Here is a 23,576-nt window from a genome sequence, read left to right as displayed (position 1 = left end):
CATATCAACAAAGCATATATGTGAGCTCACTGTGGGTGGGGAATGTGTTTGCTTGTTGAACTGTACTTTCCCAAGCACTTAGTACAGTGCTTTGCACACAGTAAGCACTCAATAAATATGATTGAATGAATATGTATTCCCCTACCTGCCCTGTAATGAAAAAGAGAATGAGAGAGAAAGTCAGAGGTCATTTTGGTGAAGGTATTTTTAGATAGATCAGATACTTCCCATCCTCTGCAATTATGCCTACTAATCCTGCTTAGGGTGGAATGGGCAATAAGATGTTGGAAGTTGGCTCAGTGGTAGCCACGAACAACACGTGGCCCTTCTTCTTCACTTGCCATGTGGCTTGCAGTGAAAGGTGAGGTAGCACAGCCTTGATTATTGAAGGTTTCATCTCTCCTGCTCTTTCAGTGAGGAGGCTATCGTTCTATATAGGGCTGGTCCGCAGAGGGGTACAGGGCCCCGTCCTTCCCTCTATACTGATGGTCCCCACCCCACTGAGGAAAATAATCCACCACACCTGCCATATTCCACGCTTTTTCTATCCCTTCTCTTAATAGTAATAATTGTGGTATTTGTTAAGTGCTTACTATGTGCTAGGCCCTGTTCTAAGTCCTGGGGTAGATACAAGCCAATCGGGTTGGACACAGTCCCTGTCCCACACTGGGTTCACAGTCTTAATCCCCATTTTATAATAATGATAATAATAAAAATAATAATAATAATAATGGTATTTATTAAGCACTTACTACCTGCCAAGCACTGTTCTAAGCACTGTGGTAGATACAAGGTAATCAGGTTGTCCCATGTGGGGCTCACAGCCTTAATCCCCATTTTACAGATGAGGGAATTGAGACCCAGATGAGCCTGCTGTTGGGTAGGGACCATCTCTATATGTTGCCAACTTGTACTTCCCAAGCGCTTAGTACAGTGCTCTGCACACAGTAAGCACTCAATAAATACGATTGAATGAAGTGACTTGACCAGATGAGGCAACTGTGGCACAGAGATGTTATGTGACTTGCCTGGCACATACTAAGTACTTAAGAAATACCATAATAATAATAATAATAAATCAATCAATCATATTTATTGAGCGCTTACTGTGTGCAGAGCACTGTACTAAGCACTTGGGAAGTACAAATTGGCAACATATAGAGACAGTCCTTACCCAACAGTGGGCTCACAGTCTAGAAGGGGGAGACAGAGAACAAAACCAAACATATTAACAAAATAAAATAAATAGAATAGATATGTACAAGTAAAGTAAATAAATAAATACATAGAGTAATAAATACGCACAAACATATATACATATATACAGGTGCTATGGGGAAGGGAAGGAGGTAAGACGGGGGGATGGAGAGGGGGACGAGGGGGAGAGAAAGGAGGGGGCTCAGTCTGGGAAGGCCTCCTGGAGGAGGTGAGCTCTCAGTAGGGCCTTGAAGGAAGAGAGCTAGCTTGGCGAATGTTGGAAGGGAGGGCATTCCAGGGCACAGGGATGATGTGGGCAGGGGGTGGACGGTGGGACAGGCGAGAACGAAGCACGGTGAGGAGATTAGCGGCAGAGGGGTGGAGGGTGTGGGCTGGGCTGTAGAAGGAGAGAAGGGAGGTGAGGTGGGAGGGGGCGAGGGGATGGACAGCCTTGAAGCTGAGGGTGAGGAGTTTCTGCCTGATGCTTAGGTTGATTGGTAGCCACTGGAGATTTTTGAGGAGGGGAGTAACATACCCAGAGCGTTTCTGGACAAAGACATTCCGGGCAGCGGCAAGAAGTATGGATTGAAGTGGGGAGAGACAGGAGGATGGGAGATCGGAGAGGAGGCTGATACAGTAGTCCAGACGGGATAGGATGAGAGCTTGAATGAGCAGGGTAGCGGTTTGGATGGAGAGGAAAGGGCGGATCTTGGCAATGTTGTGGAGCTGAGACCGGCAGGTTTTGGTGACGGCTTGGATGTGAGGGGTGAATGAGAGAGTGGAGTCGAGGATGACACCAAGGTTGTGGGCTTGTGAGACGGGAAGGATGGTAGTGCCGTCAACAGTGATGGGAAAGTCAGGGAGAGGGCAGGGTTTGGGAGGGAAGACAAGGAGTTCAGGCTTGGACATGTTGAGTTTTAGGTGGTGGGCAGACATCCAGATAGAGATGTCCTGAAGGCAGGAGGAGATGCGAGCCTGGAGGGACAGGGAGAGAGCAGGGGCAGAGATGTAGATTTGGGTGTCATCAGCGTAGAGATGATAGTTGAAGCCGTGGGAGCGAATGAGGTCACCAAGGGAGTGAGTGTAGATCAAGAACAGAAGGGGACCAAGAACTGAACCTTGGGGAACCCCCACAGTAAGGGGATGGGAGGGGGAGGAGGAGCCTGCAAAAGAGATTGAGAATGAATGACCAGAGAGATAAGAGGAGAACCAGGAGAGGATGGAGTCTGTGAAGCCAAGGTTGGATAGTGTGTTGAGGAGAAGGGGGTGGTCCACAGTATCGAAGGCAGCTGAGAGGTCGAGGAGGATTAGGATAGAGTATGAGCCGTTGGATTTGGCAAGCAGGAGGTCACCGGTGACCTTTGAGGGGGCAGTTTCCGTGGAATGCAGGGGACAGAAACCAGACTGGAGGGGGTCGAGGAGAGAGTTGGTGTTGAGGAATTCGAGGCAGCGTGTGTAGACAACTCATTCAAGGAGTTGGAAAGGAATGGTAGGAGGGAGATGGGGCGATAACTAGAAGGTGAGGTGGGGTCAAGAGAGGGTTTTTTTAGGATGGGAGAGACATGGGCATGTTTGAAGGCAGAGGGGAAGGAACCAGTGGAGAGTGAGCGGTTGAAGATGGAAGTTAAGGAGGGGAGAAGGGATGGAGCGAGAGATTTCATGAGAGGAGAGGGAATGGGGTCAGAAGCACAGGTGGCCGGAGTAGCACTTGAGAGGAGGGAGGAGAGCTCCTCTGAGGATACTGCTGGAAAGGATGGGAGAGTAGAAGAGAGTGTTGAGAGCTGGGGGGTTGGAGAAGGTGGGGGAGTGACTTTGGGGAGGTCGGACCTGATGGATTTAATTTTATTAATGAAGTAGGAGGCCAGATCGTTGGGGGTGAGGGAAGGAGGAGGGGGAGGAACTGGGGGCCTGAGAAGGGAGTTGAATGTACGGAAGAGCTGACAGGGATGATGGGCATAGGTGTCAATAAGGGAGGAGAAATAATAAGCACTAAGCACTCATGGAAAAATCTATTCATTGACTTCATTTAGCAATCAATCAGTGATGTTTAGTGATCGCTTACCATATGTAGATACTGTACTAGCTGCTTGGAGAATACATCTGCAAGTTGGCAGATATGTTAATCAATGTACTAGTTTTTGGCTTATTTTTATTTTTATCAGCTGCATCTAATCTTTTACTCGTGTTTCATTTTGTCTGTCTATCTCTATCCCATCAGATTTGGAGCTCTTTTAGGGCAGGAACCTCAACTTTTACTTTCATTATATCCCCCCGCCCACTCCAGGTTTTTTACAGTGCTCTGTAAACACTGATGAATGAATATGCATGATTCCTGACCTCGAGATACTAACAATCTAAAAGGGAGGCAGACAATCCAGTTTTAATATTAAAGCTAATAGACTCCACCCTTTGATTATTCTCTTTATAAAAAGTAAGGATTTTCATGCATAAAATTCAAAGAACCAGGAAGTTGATGGACAAACTGACACCATTTTTCAACAGTTACATGAAAACATGCAAACTACGTATCTTACCAACAACAATCCCGTATGAAAAAAACAGAAAGTAGAGATTTGGTGCAAAACTGCTCAACATCAGACCTCCAGCCACCATGAAGCCACTGAAGATGGTTACAGGTCTTGCTCCAAAGGAAGATACACACAGGCTACAGACAGGACCTGCAAAGGAAACAGAGATTTCATTCATCAGATTCAATTACTTCAATTCATAAATCTTCTCCTACTCCACCGAATACATTCTTTATTGTCATTATTATTATTGTATTTGTTAAATGTTTACCATGTCCCAAACTAAGCACAGGGGTAGACACAGGATAATCAGGTTGGACATAGTACCTGTCCCTCGGGGGGCTCACAGTCTAAATAGGAGGGAATAGGATTTATCTTCCATTTTACAGATGAGAAAATAGAGGTACAGAGAAGTTAGTGGACTTGCTCAAGATTACATAGCAGACAAATGCTGGAGCCAGAATCAGAACCCAGGTCCTCTGACTCCCAGGCCCGTGCTCTCCAGCACTTAGAACACAGGGTGGCTCAGTGGAAAGAGCATGGGCTTGGGAGTCAGAGGTCATGGATTCTAATCCTGACTCTCTCTCGTCAGCTGTGTGACCCTGGGCAAGTCACTTAACTTCTCTGTGACTCAGTTACCTCATCTGTAAAATGGGATTAAGAATGTGAGCCCCACGTGGGACAATGTGATTACTCTGTATCACCCCCAGCACTTAGAACAGTGCTTGGCACATAGTAAGTGCTTAACAAATGTCATAATCATTATTATTATTATTATCATTACTTGGCACATTTCAATGAGATGAAATAGTTTGGACTTTCATTAGACCAAAAATCATATTTCAATTCCTATATACCTTACCTCCTCAGACTCTTACTCAGAGCTTCTTTTGGAGTCAATGGGAAGCAGCATGGCCCAGTGGATAGAAAATGGGTCTGGGGGTCAGAAGGACCTGAGTTCAAAAACTGGCTCTGCCATATGTCTGCTGTGCGACCTTGGGCTGGTCACTTAATTTCTCTGGGCCTCAGTTACCTCATGTATAAAATGTATATTAAGAGTGTGAGCCCCATATGGGACAGGGACTTTGTGTCCAACCTGATTAACATGTATCTACCGCAGCACTTAGAACAAAAAGTGCTTAACAAGTACTACTACTATTATCATTATTATTATTATTATTGTTATTATTATTATTATTAAGTGACTCACCCAAGGTCCCACAGCAGACAAGTGGCAGAGCTGGGATTAGAATTCAGGTCTTTCTGACTCCCAGTTCCATGCTCTATCCACTAGGCCATGCTGCTTGATATGGAGCAACCACGTACAGGTTTTTGATGAATGGGAAGACATGGACTGGATGGGATTTTTTTTTTTTGGTTTTGGGATTTTTTGTTTGTTTGTTTTTTCATAAAAATGATCTGTGCAGCAAAAGAAGTAAGGACCAGAGTGGGGAGAGACAGGAGGCAGGGAAGTGAGCAAGAAGGCTGATGCAATAGTTAAGGCGGGACAGGATAAGTGCTTAATCAGCATGGTAGCAGTTTGGATGGAAATGAAAGGATGAATTCTTGTGATGTAATGAAGGCAAAATTGACAGGATTTGGTGACACTGAATATGTGGATTGAATGAGAGAGATCAAAGATAATGCCAAGCTTACAGGCTTGTTAGATGAGGGGGACAGTGGTGTTGTCTACAATGATGGAAAAGATGGGGGAAGATGATATTAACCTAGATGGGCAAGAAGATGAAGGAATAAGGCAACAGTAGTGGCAGAAATGGCCCCAATACCAAATCCCAAAATTCAAATGAGTCTATTTCAATCTACCAAACAGATTCTATACAACCCATCAAGACGGCTAGACGGCTATCAACCTTACTTAATAATAATAATTGTAGTATTTGTCAAACTCTTGTTATGTACCATGCACTGTAGTGAGTGTTGGGGTAGATGGAAGATAATCAGGTTGGCCACAGTTTGCGGTCTAAATAAGAAAGAGAACAGAAACTGAATCCCCATTTTACAGTTGAGGAAATTGAGACCCAGAGAAGTGAAATGACTTGCTCAAGGTCACAGCACAGGCAAGTGACTGAGGCAGGATTAGAATCCAGGTCCTCTGATTTCCAGATGTGTGCTTTTTCCACTAGGCCACTCATGAGATAGTGTGGGGGAGGGAGTCAGGCAGACAAAGGATAATTACTGGACATTATTAAAATAATAATAATAATGACTATGACATTTATTAAGTCCTAAATATTGGGATACCTACAAGATAATCACGTCATAGTTCCTCTCCCATTTGGGACTTGCAGTCTAAAGATGAGCAATTATTGAATTATCACTTTACAAATGAGAAAATATGGCTATGAGATGTTAAGGTACTTGTCCAAGGTCATGCAGCACACAAGTGACAGAGCCAGGATTAGAACCCAGATTCTCTAATTTGGGGCCCAGGGTCTCTCCATGAAGCCATGCTTCATGGAAGGAATATAAGCTTGAGTGCTAAAGTAGCAAAGGATAGCCTAATATTCTAAACATTAAAAAAAAGGAAGAGCCGGAAAAGCAAACCTAGGAATAATTCCTGTTCTGGAAATACAAGTCTATAAACAATTATTCGTAAGTGGATCTAAGATGTCATTAACCAATCAATCAATCGTATTTATTGAGTGCTTACTGTGTGCAGAGCACTGTACTAAGCACTTGGGAAATACAAGTTGTCAACATATAGAGGCGGTCCCTACCCAACAGTGGGCTCACAGTCTAGAAGGGGGAGACAGCCCCACGGCACATCCCTCTCCATCTGTGATTTATTTATTTATGTGTATTAATAATAATAATAATAATAATAATGGCATTTATTAAGCACTTACTATGTGCCAAGTACTGTTCTAAGTGCTGGTGAGGTTACAAGGTGATCAGGTTGTCCCACGGGGGGCTCACAGTCTTCATCCCCATTTTCTAGATGAGGTCACTGTGGCACAGAAGTGACTTGCTCAAGTCACCCAGCTGACAAGTGGCAGAGCTGGGATTTGAACCCATGACCTCAGACTCCAAAGCCCAGGTTCTTTCCACTGAGTCATGCTGCTTTTCTGTGTCTGTATCCCCCTCTAGACCACGAGCTCGGTGCGGGCAGGGAATGCACCTGTTTGTTCTTGTTAGAGAAGCAGCGTGGCTATTGCTCTAGAGACATAATTATCAAACTGTCAAGTCCTACCAATGATCAAAACATTACAAGAAAAGGGAAGTTATGGCTATTTTCTGGGATAAAAAATAACATATTTCCATATGCTATTTAAGCATTCATGGTAACACCGCCATCTGCTGCTTTCAGAGAGAAAAATGTCTATGTCTATGCTTTTAACCAAAGTGTTATTTTAAAATTTTCTCTGAAAGTATTCAAAATTGAAACTAGTCCTATACATTTCCCATTCCAAAACACATTACACCCTCAAGAATTGGTACTGTTACTGAGCGTGGTGATAAACTGAAAAACCCCTGCAAGATACTCCAGAATGACGATCAAGAAAAATTGATCATCTACCTCACATGTACCCCACGGCCAACCAATTTGTCAGTTGATACATCCATCAGTAACCAGCTTCATTGTAAGAAATATAGCTTCACAAAGCAGATTTGGCAGACCTTAGTTTGTTTTTGTTTTGTTTTTTTTTCCAAGTAGCTCAGTACCATTTAGGACTCCCAGTTGGATAGTGTTCTTATGTCAGGAATCAATTAATCAATGGTATTTATTGAGTGCTTACTGTGTGCAGAACATTATACTAAGCCCTTGGGAGAGTACAACAGAATTAGCATATGCATTTCATGCCTGTAATGAGATTACAGTCTAGAGGAAGTTGAAAGTAGGTTAGAGAAGTCAGGAGCTGGCTGAGAAAGAGTTAATGGCCAATTTGTAGGTAGGGCAGTGTAGGGGTTACCTTTTTCAGATTATAAGGGGCAAGACAAACAAAAATTCTAGCTGAACTTCTGAAGAGGTTTTGGAGAAAGCTGCAGGAGAGGGGAAGCTGAGAAGACCAGGTTGTTGTTGAGGATGTGACACAGAGGATTAGTATCTTCATGGAAAGGCTAAAATACTTGCCATCAATACCTCAGGATGTTTTCAAAGGAAGGAAATGGGTTCCCTCAGAGTTAAGGTATGAGCTTCTAGTTGCTTTTTAGACACAGGAAGGCTAGAAGTAGGTGTCCCCAAACCACAACTGAAAAAAGAGCTATGCACTTAATACAGTGCTTTGTGCCAGTGGGTGCTCAGTTAATACTTTTACCATTCAATAATTACTGTTCTACTAATTCAGAGACCAAATATCAGACCCTGCCTGGAATATTATCAAGGCATTATTAAGGGTTGTCCATCTTTTGGTTTTAAGACACTCTATCAGCTCTCCTCTGCCTACCTAAGCAAACACTTCTGCTGTACAACCTTGCCCAAACACTCCTCTCATACCAACCTACTCACTGTTTCTTGATCTCATCACTTACACTTAATCCACATCCTCCCTCAGTCACATCTAACAGATATCCCTTTCCATATCCACATATCCAACAGATTTCCACTCTCCCCATCAGAGCCCTACTAAAATCATATTTCTTAAAAGAAGCCTTCACTGACTAAGCTCTTCTTCCCACCCTAATCACCCTCCCTTCTGCATTACTTTTGTTTTTTATCTTTTTATGGTATTTATTAAATGCTTACTCTGTGTCAAATACAGTTCTAAGCACTGGGGTAGGTACAAGTTAATTAGGTCGGTTTATTAGGTCCCTGTCCCAAATGGGCTCACAGTCTGAATAAGAGGGAGACCAGGTAGTCCCCGTTTTACAGTTGAGGATACTGAAGCCTAGAGAAGTTAAGTGACTTACCCAGGGTCACACAGCAAGCAACTGGCAGAGGTGGGTGAAGGCTACATTTGGGTAAGGGGTCAGTGGCAGGATAGACGAGATTGAGGTACAGAGAGTAGGTTAATGCTAGAGGAGCGGAATGTGTAGGTTAGTTGTAGTAGGAGATCAGTGAGGGTAGGCAATGGGGGAGAGCAGATACAGTGCCTTAAAGCCAATGGTAAGGCGTTTCTGTTAAATGCAGAGGTCGATGGACAACTTTTGGAGATTTCTGAGGAGTTGGGAGACAGGGATTGAATGTTTCTTCAATCAATCAATCAATCAATCGTATTTATTGAGCGCTTACTGTGTGCAGAGCACTGTACTAAACACTTGGGAAGTACAAGTTGACAACATATAGAGACAGTCCCTACCCAACAGTGGGCTCACAGTCTAAAAGGGGGAGACGGAGAACAAAACCAAACATACTAACAAAATAAAATAGAATAGATATGTACAAGTAAAATAAATAAATAGAGTAATAAATATGTACAAACATATATACATATATACAGGTGCTGTGGGGAAGGGAAGGAGGTAAGACGGGGTGGATGGAGAGGGGGACGAGGGGGAGAGGAAGGAAGGGGCTCAGTCTGGGAAGGCCTCCTGGAGGAGGTGAGCTCTCAGTAGGGCCTTGAAGGGAGGAAGAGAGCTAGCTTGGCGGATGGGCAGAGGGAGGGCATTCCAGGCCCGGGGGGATGACGTGGGCTGGGGGTCGATGGCGGGACAGGCGAGAACGAGGGACGGTGAGGAGATTAGTGGCAGAGGAGCGGAGGGTGCGGGGTGGGCTGTAGAAGGAGAGAAGGGAGGTAAGGTAGGAGGGGGCGAGGTGATGGAGAGCCTTGAAGCCCAGGGTGAGGAGTTTCTGCCTGATGCACAGATTGACTGGTAGCCACTGGAGATTTTTGAGGAGGGGAGTAACATGCCCAGAGCATTTCTGGACAAAGACAATCTGGGCAGCAGCATGAAGTATGGATTGAAGTGGGGAGAGACATGAGGATGGGAGATCAGAGAGAAGGCTGATGCAGTAGTCCAGACGGGATAGGATGAGAGCTTGAACGAGCAGGGTAGCAGTATGGATGGAGAGGAAAGGGCGAAATGATCACAGCAGGAGAGTGAAATAAGGACTGGAGATGGAAGACAGATATCAGTGAGGAGGCTGATGCAGTAAACAAGGCAGGAAATGATGAATGCTTGGGTCATCATCGTAACTGGTAGCATGGCACCCCTTAGGCACTTTGATACCCCACTCCCAATCCCACAGCATTTTTTACACTTATGTTCTGCCACTTCCCTTATATGAGATTTATTTTAGCATTTTTCTCCCCCATTAGACGGTAAGGTCCTTGAGGGCAGGAATCATATCAACCAACTCTACTGTCTTGTACTTTCCCAAGCTCGTAGTACGGTGAGCAATACACAGTAAGTGCTCAATAAATACCATCAATTGACTGATTTGGTTTGTCAGGCCTGTGTACTTTGTGAACAGTTGTTCTCAAAGATCTTCAATGAAAGCTCAATTTTGAAATTAAATAAGATTCCTGCACCATCTCAACAGCCTCTTGAACATGACCAAGATAGAAAATCAGGAATGTAGAACAGCTCATTCATACTTATACATTAATTTACCCATGAGCTCCCTAACACCTGATGCAATAGTTAAAAAAAAGTCACATGCCCTCCACATAGAAGGAAGCAAAATAGAGATGGGACAATGTCTAATAAAAATATAGGAACCTGTGCCTTATTTACTCACCAAAGTAAGGAAAATGTTTCCCTGACTGCTTCTTCTGCAAAATTAACTCATAACATAAAAGGGGAAATGTCATTTTCTGATCCTTTCAACAACTAGCAAAAGATAAAAGAAAACTACTTCTTCTGTCTCTAAATCAGTCTGGCTATGAAAATTCACAGCAAGAAAATGTTAAAGGTATACTGATAGGAGAAAAGAAAATAATTTTTTTGGAAGGTGTTTCCTGGAAGGAGGTTAGATTTAAAGGAACAATTATGATATGCTTTTTTCCCACCTCACAAAAAATTACTCCCCCACCCAAAAAAATAAATAAAAAGTGGGGGCAGGGAGGGGGAGAGTCCTGAAGAACAGGGAGACAGAGATGAGGGAGACAGAAGTGAGGGAAAGGACAAATACCTCTATTGAGATTGTACCACATTTGGTAGTAAACCATGGCACACTGGCTGAGAACCATTCTCTTTTAGGGTGGAAAAGAGAAGCTTTCCCCCCACCATCTATGTCTAAGAATGTGGATTTATGAGTGATAACAGGGCCCTTTAGTCTTGGGACTCAAACACCAAAAGGTAGGGTCACTCAGAGCCAAGCAAGTTTCTGGTAAAGTGCCCACTGATCAACGCTCATTTTTTTACAGTATTTGTTAAGCACTTGCCAGGCATTGCACTAAGAGCTTCGGTAGATACAAGATAATCAGGTTGGACAGAGTCCCTGTCCCACCTAGGGTTCAGTCTTAATCCCCATTTCACAGAAGAGGTTATCAACGCACAAAATAGTGACTTGCCCAAGGTCTCAAAGCAGGCAAGCAGATGAGTGATGCAGCCAGGATTAGAACTCAAATCCTCTGACTCTCAGGCCCATGCTCTTTCCACTAGGACACACCACTTCTGGGCAAACGGTAAACGCTCACTGGTAAATGTTTCGGGATCCTTGTATTACTATAGATTATGTAGGTGTAGTCAACCCCTCCTTTCAATTGACACATTGCCAGGCTATAACGAGAGGTATTTCCTTGGTTATTTTATCCCTGTGCTACACCCCAGACTAACTGGGCTTGCACAATAGATGAAGCAGTGGAGGGAGGCTTTTCTTTCCTCCCATGCCTGGGGGGTTCAAAGGATCCCCAAGAGACTTGAGGGTTGCATATTCAATTCACAGCACTTATGTACATATCTGCAATTTATTTATTTATATTCAAGTCTGTCTCCCCGTCTAGACTGTAAGCTTGCTGGGGGAAGGGAATGTGCTTGTTTACTGTTATATTGTACTCTCCCAACCACTTAGTACAGTGCTTTGCACACAGTAAGTGCTCAACAAATACAACCAAATTAATGAATGAATTCTACTCTCCCCTTTTGCCCCTGTCAGAGTAAGGAGAGAAGCATAACACTTACTGAGCACCTACTGGTGCAGATCACTGTACTAAACTCCTAACAGGTACAAAAGAGGGAACTGAAATGGTCTACAAGCACCAAGTGCTTACACTCTAATGGGGATGCCTGGCACATAGTAAGCGCTTAACAAATTCCACTATTATCATTATTATTATTATTATTATTAATAATAATAAATAATAATAATAATAAATACTTTCAGCTGAGCTACCAAACTGTTTGGCCCTGAATGGTCTCTTCCATCAGCGGCTATGCTTAGTCAGTGGAGAGACAGTTTTTTTATGGTATTTGTTAAGCACTTACTATATGTGAAGCACTGTTCTAAGCGCTGGGGTAGGTACAAGGTAATCAGGTTGGACACAGGCCCTGTCCCACATGGAGCTCACAACTCTTAATCCCCATTTCACAGGCGAGGTAACTGAGGCACAGAGAAGTTAAATGACTTGCCCAAGGTCACACAGCCGACATGTGGTGGCTGTGACGTCCTCTGACTTCCAGGACCATGCTCCTTCCATTAGGTCGAGGTTCTTGTACTCTTCTTAGCACTTCGTACTTTGCTCTGCACCCAGCAAGCACTCAATAAATAGCACTGATGGATTGATCTCTAGATAGTTCACTAAGTCTCATCACTTCCTTGTTTGAACTCCAACTCCTCAGGCCAGCAGTCTGGTTCATGCCTTCAGGGTTACCAGAATAGCCCAGACTGCCCATGGATCCACTCCAACCACACTTCATTCCCCTTGGCTTTAATCAACAACTAATCTTTAGCCTCCTGTTAGCTAGCCCTCTCCCCTTTCCTCACCAGTCACCTCTCTAACTGGTTCTTTCTGGGTGGACCATTAAGTGGAATCACAGGTAATAATTAACGTACAGTGATGATTAGCTTTCCCTGCAGTGAGGGGGCACTGAGAAGACATGGATGAGGAAGTGGCTTCCTCTGCTAATGGATTTGCCATGGAAGGGTAGCAAGTAAAACAGTTGCCTTCATGGGTCTATTGAAGCACCCTAGTGGATAGAGAAACAGCTTGGGAGTCAGAGGACCTGGGTTCTAATCCTGGTTCCGCCATTTCTCTGTACCTCACTTCCCTCATCTGTAAAGTGGGGATTAAGAATGTGAGCCCCATGCGGGACATGGATTTTGTCCAATCCAATTTGCTTATATCCACCCTAGTGCTTAGTACAGTCACCTGGCACACACCACTTAACAAATACGAGCATTATTAATACAAAACTAGCCTAAGATAACCCATCATAATACCAGCTGTGATTCTCCTCTCAATTCCTTTCCATTGTACTGAAAGGAGGGTTGGCTAAACTTCAGTCTCTTTTGCGGGCTCCTCCTCCCCCTCCCATCCCCTTACTGTAGGGGTTCCTCAAGGGTCAGTTCTTAGTCCCCTTCTGTTCTCTATCTACACTCACTCCCTTGGTGAACTCATTTGCTCCCATGGCTTCAACTATCATCTCTACGCTGATGACACCCATATCTACATCTCTGCCCCTGCTCTCTCTCCCTCCCTTCAGGCTCGTGTCTCCTCCTGCCTTCAAGACATCTCCATCTGGATGTCTGCCCGCCATCTAAAACTCAGTATGTCCAAGACTGAACTCCTTATCTTCCCTCCCAAACCCTGCCCCCTCCCTGACTTTCCCATCACTGTTGACGGCACTACCATCCTTCCCTTCTCACAAGCCCGCAACCTTGGCATCATCCTCGACTCTGCCCTCTTGTTCACCCCTCACATCCAATCCATCACCAAAATCTGCCAGTCTCACCTCCACAACATCACCAAGATCTGCCCTTTCCCCTCCATCCAAACCGCTACCCTGCTGGTTCAATCTCTCATCCCAACTGGATTACTTCATCAGCCTCCTCTCCGATCTCCCATCCTCCTATCTCTCCCCACTTCAATCTTCACGCCGCTGCCCGAATCATCTTTATGCAGAAACGCTCTGGGCATGTTATGCCCTTCCTCAAAAATCTCCAGTGGCTACCAATCAAACTACGCATCAGGCAAAAACTCCTCAGTCTCAGCTTCAAGGCTTTCCATCACCTCGCCCCCTCCTACCTCACCTCCCTTCTCTCCTTCTACAACCCAGCCCGCACCCTCCACTCCTCTGACGCTAACCTCCTCACTGTGCCTCATTCTCACCTGTCCCGCTGTTGACCCCCAGCCCATGTCCTCCCCCTGGCCTGGAATGCCCTCCCTCCGCACATCCGCCAAGCTAGCTCTCTTCCTCCCTTCAAAGCCCTACTGAGAGCTCACCTCCTCCAGGAGGCCTTCCCAGATGGAGCCCCCTCCTTCCTCTCCCCCTCCTCTCCCCATCCCCCATGCCCTACCTCTATCCCCTCCCCACAGCACCTGTATATATGTCTGTACAGATTTATTACTCTATTTATTTTACTTGTACATATTTACTATTCTATTTATTTTATTTTGTTAATATGTGTTGTTTTGTTGTCGGTCTCCCCCTTCTAGACGGTAAGCCTGCTATCGGGTAGGGACCGTCTCTATATGTTACCAACTTGTACTTCCCAAGCGCTTAGTACAGTGCTCTGCACACAGTAAGCGCTCAATAAATACAATTGAATGAATGAATGAATGAATGAACTTACCACTTGACTAAGTAAATGATTTCCATTCTCAGGAACTCTGACCTGACTTCATTCTCTCCAAGTGTAAGGTTATCTATGTTGACCACCACACTCCATCTCCTCTCACCTGGCTAAACAGCATTCCAATCATCTCCCTCTCTTTCCTCCTTCCCAGCACAGAATGTCATCAGTTACAGCAAATATTTAGGACTCGGAATTCCATTTCAATCCATGCACTGCTGAAGTTGCCCTTTCTGTGAGGAGACTCCATGTTTCACTCCATGTTTCCCCACTCCTCAAGAACCTACAGTGATTGCCCATCCACCTGTACATCAAACAGAAACTTCTTACCATTGGCTTTAAAGCACAAAATCAACTTACCACCTCTTACCTTGCCTCTGTGATTTCCTACTACAAACCAGCCTGTGCACTTTGCTTCTCTAATGCCAACCTACTCACTGTGCCTCAATCTCATCTATCTCACTTCTGACCCCTCACTCTTATCCTGTCTCTGGCCTAAGAACACCCTCCCTCTTCATATAAGACAATCACTTCCCCATTTTCAAAGCCTTACTGAAGGCACAACTCTTCCAAGAGGTCTTCCCTGACTAAGCCCTCATTTCATCTTCTCCCACTCCCTATGTAGTCCATGCACTTGGGTTTGCACCTTTTATTCACCCGTTCCTCAGCCCTACTGCACTTACATACAAATCCATAATTTATTTATATTAATGGCTGTCTCCCTCTCTAGACTGTAAGCTCATTGTAGGCAGGGAACATGTCTACCAACTCTTTTATATTGTACTCTCTCAAGTGCTTAGTACAGTGCTGTGCACACAATAAGCACTCAATAAATATGATTAATTGATTGATTGAGAATGGTATGACAACAAGAAACCCGAACGACTACTGTAAGGTAAGCCAGAATGGGGAAAACATAAACAGTGTGGACAGAATAAATGCTATGGACACAGCAAAGCAGAACCTCAAATAGTTTTGAAAGTTGGGAGACAGTGGCAGAAAATGGACTAGTTTCATGTGACATATACCAATTAGAAATGAGATGGATCTCTAAGAACTGATCATTCATTCATTCAATCGTATTTATTGAGTGCTTACTGTGTGCAGAGCACTGTGCTAAGCACTTGGGAAGTACAAGTCAGCAACATATAGAGACAGTCCCTACCCAACAAGGGGCTCACAGTCTAGAAGGGGGAGACAGACAACAAAACAAAACACGTAGACAGGTGTCAAAACCATCTAAATAGAATTATAGCTATACGCACATCATTAACAAAAAGAATAGAGTAGTAAATATGTTCAAGTAAAATAAATAGAGTAATAAATCTGTATAAATATACACAAGTGCTGTGGGGAGGGGAAGGAGGTAGGGCAGAGGTGGGGGATGGGGAGGAGGAGAGTATTGGAGGAGGAGAGGAGGAGAGAAGAGGATTGATCCATCAATCAGTGGTATTTATTTAACACTTAACTGCATGCACAGGACTGTACTAAGTGCTAGGAAAATTACAATACAACAGAGTTAGAAGGGGCAACCCTGCCCACAAGGAGCTCACAGTCTACACTTAAGTAGATTAGAGATAGGGGAAATAGTAAAGTATAAGAATATTTATGTAAGTACTGTGGGGCTGAGGTGAGTATCAAAGTGCTTAAGGGATTCACAACCAAGTGCTTAGTTGACACAGAGAGGAAGGTGGAGAGGGGAAATGAAGAGCTCATTCTGGGAAGGCCTCTTGGAGGAGTTGTTAATTTTGGAGGGTTTTGAAAGTGGGGAGAGTGAGGAGTTCCAGGTCTAAGGAAGAACTCATCATCATCATCAATCGTATTTACTGAGCGCTTACTGTGTGCAGAGCACTGTACTAAGTGCTTGGGAAGTACAAATTGGCAACATATAGAGACAGTCCCTACCCAACAGTGGGCTCACAGTCTAAAAGGGGGAGACAAAACCAAACATACTAACAAAATAAAATAGATACGTACAAGTAAAATAAATAAATAAATAAATAGAGTAATACATATGTACAAACATATATACACATATACAGCTGCTGTGGGGAAGGGAAGGAGGTAAGATGGGGGATGGAGAGGGGAACGAGGGAGAGAGGAAGGAAGGCACTCAGTCTGGGAAGGCCTCCTGGAGGAGGTGGGCTCTCAGTAGGGCCTTGAAGGGAGGAAGAGAACTAGCTTGGCGGATGGGAAGAGGGAGGGCATTCCAGGCCCGGGGGATGACGTGGGCCGGGGGTCGATGGTGGGACAGGCGAGAACGAGGTACGGTGAGGAGATTAGCAGCAGAGGAGCGGAGGGTGCAGGGTGGGCTGTAGAAGGAGATAAGGGAGGTGAGGTAGGAGGGGGTGAGGTGATGGAGAGCCTTGAAGCCCAGGGTGAGGAGTTTCTGCCTGATGCGCAGATTGATTGGTAGCCACTGGAGATTTTTGAGGAGGGGAGTAATATGCCCAGAGTGTTTCTGGACAAAGATAATCCGGGCAGCAGCATGAAGTATGGATTGAAGTGGGGAGAGACACGAGGATGGGAGATCAGAGAGAAGGCTGATGCAGTAGTCCAGACAGGATAGGATGAGAGCTTGAATGAGCAGGGTAGCGGTATGGATGGAGAGGAAAGGGCGGATCTTGGCAACTCGGAAAAAGGGTCAGTGGTGGGATAGATGAGATTGAGATTCAGAGAGTAGGTTGTTGATGCTTCAAGACAAAGAAATGAAAATGCATTTGCAACTGTGGGAAGCAAATCAGCAGATCGATCTCATCTATTGAGCGCTTACTCTGTGCACAGCACTGTATGAAGCACTTGGGAGAGTACAATATACAGAGTTGGTAGAAATGTCCCTTGCTCACAATGAGCTTGCAGTCTAGAGGGGGAGACAGACATTAATAGAAATAAATTACGGATATGCACATAAGTGCTGTTGGGCTCAGGGAAGGATGAATAAAGGATGTATATCCAAGAGCAAGGGTGATGCAGAAGGGAGTAGCAAAAGAAAAAGTGAGGGCCTAGCTGGGGAAGGTCTCTTGGAGGAGACGTGCAAACAATGAACAGTATTGATTAAGCACCCGCACTATGAAGAGCACTGTGCTAAATGCTAGGGAAATTATCCCTGTCAACAAGGACATGACAGACTAACAGGGGAGTCACACACAGAATAAATTATGAAGCAAAAAAAAGAAATAATATATAGGTGAATAAATAAGTTCTTACATAGTAAATGCTTAGTACAGTGATATGCACACAGTTACCACTGATTGATTGATAGAATTTGGAAAACAATATGTGCAGAAACATCTTGGGTGGTTGTGAGTGCATAACTAATGATGTGGTAGTTGTGGGACGTGGTTTGGGGAGAAGAAAATTAATTGGGGATTCCCCTTAGAAAAGGTGGGATGTCAGGAGAGCTTTGAAGACAGAGAGAGCAGAGGTCAGGCAGAGTTTTAAGAATGATGGAGTCTGAGGTAGGAGAAAGGAAGTGGGTGAGGAGCTGGAGGTGAGATGTAAAAATCCTTGTCCCCTACTATTTCACCTATCTGTAGTTTAATATCTGTCTCCCCCTGTAGACTGTTACATAAGTGCCTTGTGGACAGGGATCATGTCTACCGGCTCTATTGTATTGTACTTACCCAAGTGCCTAGTACAGTGCTCTGCACTGACTGATTGATGGTGAGGTTAACTTGACAAGAACAAAGAATGCCAGAGGAGTATAATTGGAGAAGAAGCAAAAGTAAGAGACAGAGAAAGAGTTGATGAAGTGTCTAAAATCCAAAAGTCAGGAGTTTCAGCTTGAGGCAGAGTAGAATGGGCACCACCAAATGACTGAGGAATGAAGAGAGAGGTGCAGAATGACTTTTTAGGAAAATGATACTGGCAGAAAAATTACATGTGGTTTGGAGAGGGGAGAGGCTGGAGATACATCTCCCAAATCTACATCTCTACCCCTGCTCTCTCCCCCTCTCTATAGGCTCACATCTCCTCCTGCCTTCAGGACATCTCCATCTGGATGTCTGCCCACCACCTAAAACTCAACATGTCCAAGACTGAACTCCTTGTCTTCCCTCCCAAACCCTGCCCTCTCCCTGACTTTCCCATCACTGTTGACAGCACTACCATCCTTCCCGTCTCACAGGCCCGCAACCTTGGTATCATCCTCGACTCCGCTCTCTCGTTCACCCCTCACATCCAAGCCGTCACCAAAACCTGCCGGTCTCAGCTCCACAACCTTGCCAAGATCCGCCCTTTCCTCTCCATCCAAACCAGTACCCTGCTCATTCAAGCTTTCATCCTATCCCATCTGGACTACTGTATCAGCCTCCTCTCCGATCTCCCATCCTCTTGTCTCTCCCCACTTCAATCCATACTTCACGCCGCTGCCCGGATTGTCTTTGGCCAGAAACGCTCTGGACATGTTACTCCCCTCCTCAAAAATCTCCAGTGGCTACCAATCAACCTACGCATCAGGCAGAAACTCCTCACCCTCGGCTTCAAGGCTCTCCATCACTTCGTCCCCTCCTACCTCACCTCCCTTCTCTCCTTCTACAGCCCAACCCACACCCTCCGCTCCTCTGCTGCTAATCTCCTCACCATGCCTCGTTCTTGCCTGTCCCTCTGTCGACCCCCGGCCCACATCCTCCCCCTGGCCTGGAATGGCCTCCCTCCACACATCCGCCAAGCTAGCTCTCTTCCTCCCTTCAAGGCCCTGCTGAGAGCTCACCTCCTCCAGGAGGCCTTCCCAGACTGAGCCCCCTCCTTCCTCTCCCCCCTCCTTCTCCTCTCCATCCCCCCGCCTTACCTCCTTCCCTTCCCCACGGCACCTGTATATGTGTACATATGTTTGTACATATTTATTACACTATTTATTTATTTATTTTACTTGTACATATCTATTCTATTTATTTTATTTTGTTAATATGTTTGGTTTGGTTCTCTGTCTCCCCCTTCTAGACTGTGAGCCCACTGTTGGGTAGGGACCGTCTCTATATGTTGCCAACTTGTACTTTCCAAGCACTTAGTACAGTGCTCTGCACACAGTAAGCACTCAATAAATACGATTGATTGATTGATTGATAAGGAGAGCCCCATGTGAGAAAGACTATGTTTGCTCTGATTAACTTGTATCTACCCCAGTGCTTAGAAAAGTGTTTGAAACGAAGTGCTTAATAAACACCATAAAAAAGGAACCATGACGAGATTGATATAATAGTCTAGCTGGGATGTGACAAGGGCCTAGACCAGCGTGGTGGCCCATTTGGATGGAAGGGAGGGGGTGGATTCTAGAAATGTTGTGGAAGAATAATTCATGAATACACTGTGTATGACAGTTGAGAAAGACCAAAGGAATCAAGGATAATACTAAGGGGCCTGCAGCCCAGGAGAGAAGACTCCCAGTCCCCACACTATCAAGAAGGAACATGGCCCAGTAGGAAGAGCTCAGGCCTGGGAGTCAGAAGGACCTAGGTTCTAATCCCAGCTCTACCACTTGTTTGCTGTGTGAACTCCAGCAAGTCACTTCACTTCTCTGTGCCTCAGTTCCATCATCTGTAAAATGGGGATTAAGCCTATAAGCCTCATGTGGGCTATGGACTAAATCTAACCTGATTAGTTTGTATCTTCCCCAGTACTTCGAACAGTGCTTGACACAAAGTATTAACAAATATCATTATTATTATCAGTATTATTACTATTACTACTATTTTGGGACAGAGAGCATGATGTGGTTCTCAACTTTAGTGGGAAAGTTAGGTGGAGGGGTAAATCTGCTAGGGAAGATGAGAAGTTCAGGTTTAGAGATACTGAGGTGAAGGTAATGGTGGGCCATCCAATTGGAGAGGTCCTGGAGACAAGAGAAAAGATGAGATTGCAGAGGAGTGTAAGGTAGATTCAGGATTCAACTGCAATAGTGGGAGCAGCTGAAGTCCCTGAACAAATGAGTGTGAAGTGAGAAGAGAAACACAGCTTAGATCCTTGAGGGAAACCAGCAGTTAGGGACTGAAAGGGGAGAGGCGAGGGAGCCAAAGAGATACGTAGGAGAACCAGGATAGAACTGTGTCAGTAGAACCAGGTTTGAACAGCCAAGTACTCCAAGAAGGAATCTTTGGTTTCCTACAACTTTAAAAGAATTGGTCATGCATGATGATAACAATAATGATATTTGTTATGTGCTTACTATGTGTCAAGCACTGTTCTAAATGCTGGGGTAGATATAAACTAATCAGCTAATCCCATCCCAATAGCACATATGTACATATCTGTAATTTATTCATGTATATTAATGTCTGTCTCCTGCTCTAGACTGTGAGCTCACTGTGGGTAGGGAATGTGTCTGTTTGTTATTGTACTCTCCCAAGCACTTAGTACAGTGCTTTGCACACAGCAGGTGCTCAATACATATGATTGAATGAATGCATGAAAGTTGGACACGGTTCCATGTCCCACATGGGGCTCATAGTCTTAATCCCCAATTTACAGCTGAGGTAACTGAGGCCCAGAGAATGTAAGTGATTTGCCCAAGGTTACACAGCAGACACGTGGTGGAACTGGCATTAGAACCCAGGTCCTCTGACTCTCAGGCACGTGCTCTATCCACAAAACCAGGCTGCTTCTCTGCATGCATCTGGCTTAAAAGTTAAATTCACAATGAATATAGACATCTCTCCAAAGTAGCATAATTTTCAAACCCAAAGGAGAAGATACACATATATAGAATGAACATGCATATACAAACACCCCATACTACTAACCCAGGCAAGTACTAGCTTCACTATTAGAGTGCCAATTACAACTTGGATGAAATAGAAGAGATTAATTGCAAAAAATAAAATCAAAAGCAAAATTTAAGCTTAGTGCTTCAAGCAAAAGCAATAAATCAAAAGCATTTAATTCGCTCTCTTCTCTTAGTGCAGCCCAGCTTTTATTTCACCTTCCTTCCACACTCACCTTCTTACTGTACTTCATTCTTGACTCTCACTTCCAATTACTGGCTTTTGTCTTTCCCCCAGTCCACAGCTTCCCATCTTCAAAACTTTTCTGAAATTGCATCATCTCCAGGAGGTATTCCCTGATTAATTCTTCCCCTTCCCAGATTGCATCCTCCCTAGTGTCATCTCAGTACTTTTGCACTCACTACTTCCCCTGTCACATATATATATATATATATATATATATATATGGGATATATATCACATACATATATATGTGTGTATACATATACATAATAATAATAATAATAATAATAATGGTATTTGTTAAGTGCTTATTATGTGCCAAGCACTGTTCTAACCGCTGGGGTAGATATAAGGTTATCAGGTTGTCCCACATGGGGCTCACAGTCTTAATCCCCATTTTACAGATGAGATAACTGAGGCACAGAGTAGTTAAGTGACTTGCCTTAAGCACACAGCTGAAAAGTGGAGGAATCCAGATTAGAAACCACGACCTCTGACTCCCAAGCCCATGCTCTTTCCACTAAGCCATGCTGCTTCTCAATATATGTGAAAGGGGAAGTAGTGGGTGCAAAAGTACTAAAATGATACTAGGGAGGATATATATTTCCCACTCAGGGTTGCACCTGGAGAGTTTTCAGTACTCTACCAGTCTCAACTATGGGAGGGAGAGTCAAACAGAGGCATATCCATTCCATTCCTAGTTTGGGCAGTGGCTAGCGAGTGGAAGGCAATCTGCTACTAGTCAAAACTCACCCACGCTGGGCAGCAGTGGCATTGGAGAGAGTCAAGGGTGGAGACTCAAGTTTACTGTGTGGAAAGAGGCAATGGTAAACCACTTCCATATTTTTACCAAGAAAACCATGGATACACTACCAGAAATATTGCAGATGGAGGCGGGGTGTTCTGGGAGAGAAGTGTCCACGGCGTCGCTATGGGTCACAGACAACTCGACAGCATAAGACAAGACAAGAATATATATATATATATATATATATATATATATATATATATACTCAACATACTCTACTCTGTGAGCACTTCTCCCTCTTTTATGTAAATTATTTCACATCTTCTAGACTGTGAGCCCGCTGTTGGGTAGGGACCATCTCTATATGTTGCCAACTTGTACTTCCCAAGCACTTAATACAGTGCTCTGCACACAGTAAGCGCTCAATAAATACAATTGAATGAATGAATGTCTTTCCTTTCCCCTCTCCCCCACTTACTTTGTCAGCTCCTTTGTGTGCAAGAGACTGTGTTTTCTTCTATAGGACTTCCCCAAGTCCTAGTGTAGTGCTCTGCACAAAATAAGTGCTCATTAAATACTAACATTTGCTTGATATGTATTGGTTGTAATTTCAATTTCTTCAGTATTATATTTGGGAAAAGGCCTAAACAAACAAAAATGCCACCCTGTTTAAAATTTGTATTAAAAGGAAAAGCTTGTTGGAATTATGCTCCCCTAGCTACTACATACTATTGATTTATGCACATTTACCCTTGAGTTTTATGTTATTTTAGTGTTTTATTGTTTCACCACTCCCTACGTGTCTCCAGTTTCCTCTCCCCACTTTTATATTGTGAATCACTTGAGGGATAGAAACTGTGTCTAATTCCCATTTCTGTATACTTTCTTAGCACTTAGAATAGTGCTCTGCACATAAGTAAGCACTTAATATGGTCACTACTAGTTGGGACTCCTAAATGTTGCAGCAAAAATGTACTTTAGCCCCAAATCTTGTAGGACATTGCATTTCTGCTATGGGCACCTGGCTAAAGTATGCTATAGTCGGTCTGAAACACCCCATTGCAGGCTACAGCGAGGCATCTAGATAGAACCACTTGGTTACATTTCAGCATCCAAGTTCTGTTCTGAAGTTGGAGGCCTAATAAGAAATGTATAACTAAGGATATGTTTATACTACACAGAGCAAAGTCACTTGATCAGACAAGTAACTAAATTATTCAGGCAAGCTACAGTTTTCCCTCAGTTATCCAGTAATTCAAGGAAAGGTTTGGGAGGTGTCGCTTGAAATACCTGGGGAATTGAAATTAATCAGTCAATCAATGGTACTCATGTACTTACTGTGTGCAGAGCACTGTACTAAGCACCTGGGAGAGTAGAATACAATAGAGTACACATGTTCCCAACTAAAGTGAGCTTACAGCCTATTTGGGGGAGACGGACATTAATATGAACATCTAACCTAGGTATTCCTCTCCACGCTTGGTTAGGAAATGTAAAACAATTCAACCATACAAAAACTACAGAAG

At 44.2% G+C, this 23,576-nt stretch overlaps 1 protein-coding gene and 1 non-coding gene across 4 annotated transcripts in view; one reads left to right on the top strand and one right to left on the bottom strand.

Moving 5' to 3' along the window:
* SLC16A9 (solute carrier family 16 member 9) overlaps positions 1-23,576 on the bottom strand; it is a 61,006-nt gene that overhangs the window by 14,270 nt on the left and 23,160 nt on the right. For all 3 annotated transcript variants that reach the window (XM_038744056.1, XM_038744055.1, XM_038744057.1), the window contains one exon: positions 3,732-3,875. In XM_038744056.1, the coding sequence (XP_038599984.1) occupies positions 3,732-3,875 (144 nt within the window). The remainder of the gene's footprint in view (positions 1-3,731; positions 3,876-23,576) is intronic.
* LOC119926162 lies at positions 21,908-22,045 on the top strand. The gene has a single exon (XR_005450064.1). It is a non-coding gene; the product is annotated as a small nucleolar RNA SNORA7 (small nucleolar RNA).

This window comes from Tachyglossus aculeatus, chromosome 3 (genome assembly GCF_015852505.1).
Source record: "Tachyglossus aculeatus isolate mTacAcu1 chromosome 3, mTacAcu1.pri, whole genome shotgun sequence".
NCBI lineage: Eukaryota > Metazoa > Chordata > Mammalia > Monotremata > Tachyglossidae > Tachyglossus > Tachyglossus aculeatus.
Note: the sequence above shows the minus strand (reverse complement) of the source record. Positions and strands in the feature narration are given on the sequence as shown.